The sequence below is a fragment of the Salpingoeca rosetta genome (genome assembly GCF_000188695.1).
Source record: "Salpingoeca rosetta unplaced genomic scaffold supercont1.39, whole genome shotgun sequence".
NCBI lineage: Eukaryota > Choanoflagellata > Craspedida > Salpingoecidae > Salpingoeca > Salpingoeca rosetta.
In genome coordinates this window covers 300,549-308,313 of record NW_004754895.1, presented here as the reverse complement: position 1 = coordinate 308,313, position 7,765 = coordinate 300,549, and the positions used below count along the sequence as shown (strand labels likewise).

At 58.7% G+C, this 7,765-nt stretch overlaps 2 protein-coding genes across 2 annotated transcripts in view; both read right to left on the bottom strand.

Moving 5' to 3' along the window:
• Positions 1-75: 75 nt before the first annotated feature.
• On the bottom strand, positions 76-2,562 carry PTSG_13140 (uncharacterized protein; the record flags this gene model as incomplete). Its single annotated transcript, XM_004987974.1, has 2 exons — positions 459-2,562; positions 76-153 (listed from the first exon to the last, which is right to left on the bottom strand). Exons 1-2 carry the CDS (start codon positions 2,490-2,492, stop codon positions 76-78), a joined length of 2,112 nt encoding a protein of 703 aa, XP_004988031.1. The 5' UTR covers positions 2,493-2,562.
• Positions 2,563-3,160: 598 nt separating this feature from the next.
• PTSG_11110 (uncharacterized protein) overlaps positions 3,161-7,765 on the bottom strand; it is a 5,042-nt gene continuing 437 nt past the window's right edge. Inside the window, exons 2-12 of the mRNA XM_004987973.1 lie at positions 7,481-7,669; positions 7,151-7,259; positions 6,955-7,001; positions 6,630-6,755; positions 6,109-6,290; positions 5,765-5,866; positions 5,136-5,535; positions 4,586-4,790; positions 4,196-4,340; positions 3,856-4,037; positions 3,161-3,624 (exon numbers count right to left, since the gene is read on the bottom strand). Of these exons, the coding sequence (XP_004988030.1) occupies positions 3,528-3,624; positions 3,856-4,037; positions 4,196-4,340; positions 4,586-4,790; positions 5,136-5,535; positions 5,765-5,866; positions 6,109-6,290; positions 6,630-6,755; positions 6,955-7,001; positions 7,151-7,259; positions 7,481-7,669 (1,784 nt within the window). The 3' untranslated portion in view covers positions 3,161-3,527. The remainder of the gene's footprint in view (positions 3,625-3,855; positions 4,038-4,195; positions 4,341-4,585; positions 4,791-5,135; positions 5,536-5,764; positions 5,867-6,108; positions 6,291-6,629; positions 6,756-6,954; positions 7,002-7,150; positions 7,260-7,480; positions 7,670-7,765) is intronic.

The window sequence follows — 7,765 nt, the reverse complement described above, 5'->3', positions numbered from 1 at the left end:
TGTGTGTGTGTGTGTGTGTGTGTGTGTGTGTGTGTGTGTGTGTGTGTGTGTGTGTGTGTGTGTACACGCAACTCCTCACCCGGTTGCCGCCGTCTCCTTGACGTTCTCGCGAATGCTGTCCATCGTCATCGCAGCCAGCGACCCGGCGCGCAGCTGGAATGAGTGTGTGTGTGTGTGGGTGGGTGTGGTTGGGTGTGGGTGGGTGTGGGTGGGTGTGGGTGGGTGTGGGTGGGTGTGGGTGGGTGTGGGTGGGTGTGGGTGGGTGGGTGTGTGGGTGGGTGTGTGGGGGGGTGTCAGAGAGAGGCGAACAAACAGGCATGGGAACAACCCGCGAAAGATGAAGGTGGGTAAGAAACCACAAACAGCACGGGTGGGTCCAACCCCAACACACACGCGCACGCTCGCCGAGAACACAACAACCCAAACCCCACACCACGCCAACCATTGGTCATGCTCACCCTGGTCTGTCCCGTCACGTGCTGCACAATCTCCTTGATGTCCTCGTGCATGTCTTCGGGCGCAACGCCATACAGCGCCTGCTCGCCCGCTTGGGCCGTCGCGCCTGCCGCTGTTGGTGTTGCTGTTGGCGTTGCTGTTGGTGTTGCTGTTGGGTTTGCTGTTGGGTTTGCTGTTGGGTTTGCTGTTGGGTTTGCAGATGGAGCGCTTGCCGCATCAGCGGTGACGTTCGTGTACACTTCCTCGGGTGGGGCGAGGGGTGTGGTTGGTTGTGGCTGCTCTTGTGGCTGCGGGACGCGTGGTGGAAGTGACGGCTTGGCCTCAGCCATGCTCGCTGCCATCTCTGGCGTGACATTGGTGTACACTTCCTCGGGTGGCGCAAGCGGCGTGGTCGGTTGTGCCGGCTGTTGCTGCTGCGGTGCGCGGGGTGGGAGCGACGGTGTGTCGGAAGCAGTCGCACCTGCCATCTCTGGCGTGATATTGGTGTACACTTCCTCGGGCGGTGCGAGAGGCGTTGTTGGTTGTGGCTGTTGCTGTGGCAGTGGCGCACGCGGTGGCAGGGACGGCGTTTGCTCGCCCTCGCTTCCAGATGCATGCTGTGCTGCGACGTCGCTGTTCTGGTAGATGTCCTCACCAGCCGGCAGCAGTGTTGGCTGCTGCTGCTGCTGCGGAACAGGGGCACGTGGGGGAAGCGATGGTGTTGATGCGGATGTGGATGTGGATGTGGTGGCTGCTGCCATCTCTGGCGTGATGTTCGTGTAGACCTCTTCGGGTGGGGCGAGAGGGGTGGTGGGCTGGGGCTGTTGTTGCTGCGGCACGGGTGCGCGAGGAGGGAGGGATGGTGTTGCCTCTCCTCCTGTTGCTGCTGTTGCTGCTGCATCGCTGCCGACCACTTGCTTCACCACCTCTTCGTTCTGATACAGGTCCTCGTCTGGCGGCAGCAGCGTCGTGGGTGGCTGCTGCGGCTGCTGCTGGTGCACGGGGCCACGTGGGGCGAGTGGCGGCGTGGCAGCCGTGGTGTCCGCACCCAAGGTTGCCTTCACCACGTCATCGTTTTGATACACATCCTCGCCCGGCGGCAGCAGCGTCGTGGCAGCGGCAGTGGATGCTGCCGACGATGGGGTGGATGAAGCGAGCTTTGGCTTGCTTGTTGCACTTGGTGCAGCGGGGGCGATGTTGCCGTAGAGCTCGTGCTCGGGCACACCGTAGTCGACGGGCTGTGGCGGGACAGCCGCTGCCGGGTTTGGCTCGCGGGGCGGCAGAGACGGCGTTGTGGGCGCGGCAGTGGCAGCGGGTGTTGTTCTGACAGGCGGTGCTGCGGTTGGTGCAGAAATGGGTGGGGCCTTCGTGCTGATGGAGCTCTGGCGGCGTGGCGGCGCCTCTGCCGGCGGCTGCTCGAGCGTGGGTTTCTGCGGGTGCTCCACGTTCTGGTAGATGTCCTCGTCGGCACCCTGGAGTGGTGTGGACGGCGCCGGGCTGGCCAGGGGCACGGGCTCGCGCGGCAGGATGGGTGGAGAGGACTCTGTGAGCAGGAAGTCTGGTGGCGGCGGAAGTGCGCCTCCTTCACTGGTGGCTGCAGGTGGTGCGGGCTTGGCTGGCTTGCTTGGGGGCGGTGGCTGTGCCGGTGCATTGGGCTTGCTGGATGGCGGCGCTGGCTTTGCCGGCTTTGCCGGCTTTGCCGATGGCGGTGCGGGCTTTGCCGGCTTTGCCGCTGGCGGTGCGGGCTTTGCCGGCTTTGCCGCTGGCGGTGCGGGCTTTGCTGGCTTTGCTGGGGCGGGTGGCTTGGCTGCTGGGGCCGGCTTCGGTTTGGGCTTTGGCTGTGGCTGCCCTGTGGGTTTGGCTGGTGCGGGCGGAGGTGCTGGCTTGCTGGCTGGGGGCGCTGGGGGCGCTGGCTTTGGTGGTGGCGCAGCAGGTGGCGGCTTGCTTGCGCCTGGCTTGGGTGCAACTGGGGCTGGCTTGGATGCAGGCTTGGGGGCCACTGGCACAGGCTTTGCCGGCTTGCGCGCTGGCGGCGGTGGTCCTGGTCTGCTCGCCATCTTGTGTGTGTGTGTCGTGTGTCTTGTGGTTTGTTTGCTGGTTTGTTTGTGCCAAGTTGGCTTGGCGCGGTGCTTGGATATGACAGGCCAGTTTTTTTTTTTTTTTTTGTTTGTTTTTTCTTTTGGTGTGTGCTCTGTGCTGTGTGGGGGGGGGCCGGAGGGGAGGGGGCTCTGCCTGTCTGCTTGCTGTCTTGCTGCTCCTGTGTTCGTCTTGTTTGGTGCCTCTACACCTGGCGTGATTTGTGCCTTTCGTCCTTCTTGTGACACGTTGTGTCTTGTGGATGCCTGGGGATGCTGGAGATGTGTCTGTGAAAGCAGGAAAGCGAAAGCACAATGCCCTAATGCCAGCATGTAAAAGAAGTGTGGATGTCTACACTACACATAGTACAGAGTACACATGCTCCAACACACACTTCTCCTTGATGAATCATCATCAACTACATAGTCAGCCGTCAATGCTTGCTTCTTACAACCATTTTCTTGTGATGGTGGCTCTGTTATTGCTTTCAGCCGCATGCCTTCGTGCTTTCGTGCTTTCGTGCAAGGGACCGATCCAACAAAAGAACAAAGACCAAGAGGAGAAGAGGAGAAGAGGATGAGCAACTCCACCCCCCTCCTGAGTGTGCACCAAGCAGGTTGTATGCTTTTCGGCCTTGCTTGGTCTTTGATGGTGGCTTGCTTTCTTTTCATCAGAACACGGACAAAGAACCAAGAGGCAAGTGCTCTGCAGTAAGCACCGAGTGCACGCAAGCAACGTACATCGTTGGTGAAAGAGAGTAACATAATGTAATGTAACAGAAAGACTCAATGACGAAGCAGCGACTGTCGACTGAAGGAAGAAGTGGAAACTTAACAGCGCAGGAGGAGGTGCATACTCGATCCCAGCAATCACACCACGACCACAGTGGAAGCCAACAACCATGATCACACCACACTGGCGCGGAAGGGGGGGGGGAAGCACAGGCCGGCGCACAAGACCAGCACACAAGGCCAACGAGGAAAGCGGATGGGATGGCAGCTGTGCACTGGAGAAACTCAAAGGGACGCCAGCAGGTCGTTGATGCGCGCATGCACCGCATCGATGTCCAGTGGTGTTGGCATGCCGTCGTTCGGCAGCACGGGGAGCGTGAGCCTGGTTGAGGAGTTGGGTTGGCAGGTGGTGATGGTGCCGGTGATGGTAATGGTGGCAGATGTTGGTGATGGTGATGGTGGTGTGGTGTGTGAGTGGATGTTGACGCGGAAAGCACACAGTAAGTTGAAACAAGACGCCCCAACGACACACCCATCAGCATCCACATCGAAACACACACACACACACACACACACACACACACACACACACACTCGAGGCGCAAGTGCACACCTAGATGGGTATGCTGGTCCCGTGTAGATGGTGTTGGCTGCAGGGATGGAGGCAGTGGAGTTGTTGGCGAGCGGGCGGCCTGTGTTCGGGTTTGCGCTGAAGCGCGGATAGTTGGACGAGCTGATGTCCACGCGGATGCGGTGGCCTGCGTTGAAGATGTACGCCGTCGTCCACACACTCACCTGGCGCACACGTGTGTGTGTGCGTGTGCGTGTGTGCGTGTGCGTGCGTGTGTGTGTGTGTGTGAGTGAGTGTGGTGAAAGTGCTTGAGCAACAAGCAAGGGACGAACACGCCTTTCCTCAACGTTCCACACTTGACTGGATGTGCGTGTGTGTATACCTCAGCCATGTAGACTTTGCCGGGCGTGAGGAGGTGCGGGGCGCGGGTGTCGTTCGCCCAGCGCATGCGCACGATGCCATCCTGCAGCATCATGGACGTGCCGTTGGGGTAGACGTCAAGCACCTTCACCGTAAAGTCCGTGTCACTGCCGCCAGCGAAGAACACGCAGTGGGTGTGTGAGCTGCTGGAGTCGATGGCTTGGGATGCAGTCATGCAATGCAGCACCCCAAGCAAGCAAGCAAGCAAGCAAGCACGCAATGCAGCACCCCAAGCAAGCAAGCAAGCAAGCAAGCAAGCAAGCAAGCAAGCAAGCAAGCAAGCAAGCAAGCAAGCAAGCAAGCAAGCAAGCAAGCAAACACGCACACGCACACACGCGTACGGGAGACGCACGTGCAGTTTGTGCTGACGAAGAGCTGTGCAGTCATCTCGCCGCTGACAATGACGGGCGACTCAAGAGCGACAGACGTGAACGAGGCAACATCGCCCCGCTTCTCCAGCTGGCGCTGGTCGTAAGGGCCGCACTGGGGCAGGAGGAGGTTGTTACCGCCGAGCGTGGGCACGGGGTCGCTCGGGTCGTACACATAGCTCACCTTGGCTGAGAGTTTGGAAGGGAAATGGGGAAGGGGAGAGGCCAAAGAGAATAAGCAGGCAAGATGAGATGGGGAGAGAACGTGGGAACGAGGAATTAACAAGCATTTGCACCACGCTTGGTGCTCAAATCCTCCACACAGACAGACACAGACACAGACAGACACAGACAGAGACACACAGACACAGACACACACAAACGTAGACAGACACAGACAGAGACACAAACATAGACACAGACACAGACACACACACAAACGTAGACAGACACAGGCAGAGCCACACAGACACAGACACACACACACAAACGTAGACAGACACAGACACAGACAGACACAGACACAAACCTTACCGCCCTCGACGGGAGTGCCTTTGATGAGCAGCTCGGACGTGCCGTTGAGATAGAACTTGGTCGCCTTGCCGACGGGCAGCGCATCCGCCTCTGCCCAGTAGTTGCCAAAGGGGCCCGCCCCCTTACCCGGGGCGCTGCTCGCACCCGCAGGGCCCATGACGTAATACTGCACAACAGGCGCATTTGCCTGACGCAAGACAGCAGCTGTACGCGCGTGGACGTCGTTGATGAGTGCCGTCTGCTGCGATGTGGAGAGCTTCGCCCAGGCGACGCCGTCGACACCAAACACACCGCCATTGGCGCGTTCGACTTGGTCCGCAGCAGCGGCGAGCGTCTTGAACAGCGCAACGGCCAGCGCCTCAGCAACAGCGATGCCATTCACGCCATTCGGCCACGGCACCTGCAGCAGACAATTGGAGCGGGTGTGTGTGTGTGTTTGGGCAGGCGAGTGGGGCGGGAGTGTGAAGCAGTCAATGATGATGGTCATGATGATGATGATGACGATGATGATGACGAGAAGGAAAGGGTGCTCGTGGGTGCAAATTGTGTGGAAACAAGATGGCGCTCAGTCAAGTATTCTCGCAATGGTGGCGGGCATAGGAAATAACATCAGACAGTTGGACACGTACCTCGCCCCCTGGGCAGTGGCCTGTGGGCACGACGACAAGGAAGTTGAGGCCACGACCAATGGTGCTCTGCGTCTGATAGCCTTCGTATGCGCGCAGTTGCTCCTGCAAAACGGCACGTGGACAACGGTGGTGCGGAACAACGTGTCGTTGCGTCGTGTGAGAGCAGGGGTGGTTTGCGCTGTCCCCGCGATGAAATCAAACGAAACGAAACCAAACCAAACAAGCAAGCACGCACGCACGCACGCACGCACACAAGCAAAGTCAGCAACTAAGCACGCAAGCAAGCAAGCATGTTAGCACGCACGACCCCTCCCCCACGCCCACCACCCTCCCGTTCCACTTACGTGGTTGAAGATGTCATACCAGCCCGTGAGGTGGACAGCAGGGGCAGTGACATCCTTCCACTTGTCGGTCATGGAGACAGGCTCGTAGAAGGAGCTGAAGGCCTCGTTGTCGACAAAGTTGTGCTCAAAGCTCAGTTCCTTGATGCCGTCGAGCCAGCCATGGATGAGCGAGTAGCGATACGCTGAAGGAAAAGGCGAACAACGGGGGAAGGGGAATGTCAGTAGCGGTGAGGGTTGAAGGGAAGACGGAGATGTAGAGATATGGAGTGGCAGGCAACAGCCACACCGACAACGAATGAGCAAACACGAAACACAAGCCCAAGCATGCAGACCCCCTTGTCTCATGCAGGGACATGCGCCATCGTGCGTGCGTGTGTGTGTGTGTGTGTGTGTGTGTGTGTGTGTGTGTGTGTGTGTGTGTGTGTGTGTGTGTGTGTGTGTGTGTGTGTGTGTGTGTCTTCGTGTCCAGCTCCCATCTCTCCTGTGTCGCTCATGCATCCCATGTGTGTGTGTGTGCTCACCTCCGCCTTGGAAGATGGTGCGGTGGAGCTCTGCGGTGGCGACGACGACATACTGCCCGAGCAGCACCTCCACAACAGAGGGATCCGCCTCCTCCAAATACGCTGCAATGCCGTTAGCGCTCACACCTGTGCAGTGGGAAGGTCGCACATGCATGTGCGTGGGGGTGTGAGTGCATGTGTGTGAGCGCGCGCGCGCGTGTGTGCGTATTGCGTGAATATTGCGCGTGAGCATGCAGTGCGCGTTCTAAGATTGTATGTGTGTGTATGTGTTTGAAAAGTTGACCATGCCGACTGCGTGCTTCCCGCTTCGTGCTGTGCGTCTCACCTTGTGCGAAGACGCGCTTGTTTGACCACGACTGCTTCTTAATCCAGCTGTTGAAAGCGAGAAAAGCACATTGCAGTGTGAACTAAACAATTGTATGAACTTGAGGTTTGTTTACGACAACTACAGCAAGCACACACAGACACACAGACATACGCACACACGCACAGACACACACACACACAAAGTGTGAGCTCACTGGATTGTGTCGGCTCCATCGCTGGTGGCATTGAACCAGCACATAAAGTCGCCCTTGCTCTGGTAACGACCACGAAAGTCCTGCATGACAGCCACAAACCCTTGATCCACTGCAGCAGCAAGCATGTGCAGCAGTGGTTTGTCGACATGTTGAGTACACTCACCACGCGACATGAAACCTTCAACGACCGCACAGACAGACAGACACAGACACAGGAACAGACACAGGCAGACAGACAGACACCCACACCCCCCCCCCACACAAACACAAACACCCAACCACACACCCACCCACCCACCCACACACAAACACGTGTGCAGTGGGCCGTACCCCACATCTCGCCGAGGCCTTTCAAGCCAGTGGCGCCGTAAGGCGTACGCATGAGCACTGCGGCCTTGTGCTTGCCAATGTCTTTGACAGGCTCAAACACGATGGTGTGCAGCTTTGTGCCGTCACGCATCTCCACCATGTGGGTGGTGGTGACATACGGTGTCTTGCCCACGGTGCCATTGCTTTGCCCTGCACGGCAAGGCGAATCAGGGGCGGGGGGTGGGAGGCAAGTCATCTGAGCGCAAACAGGGGACCAGCACAAACTGCCACATCAGCGAACCCACA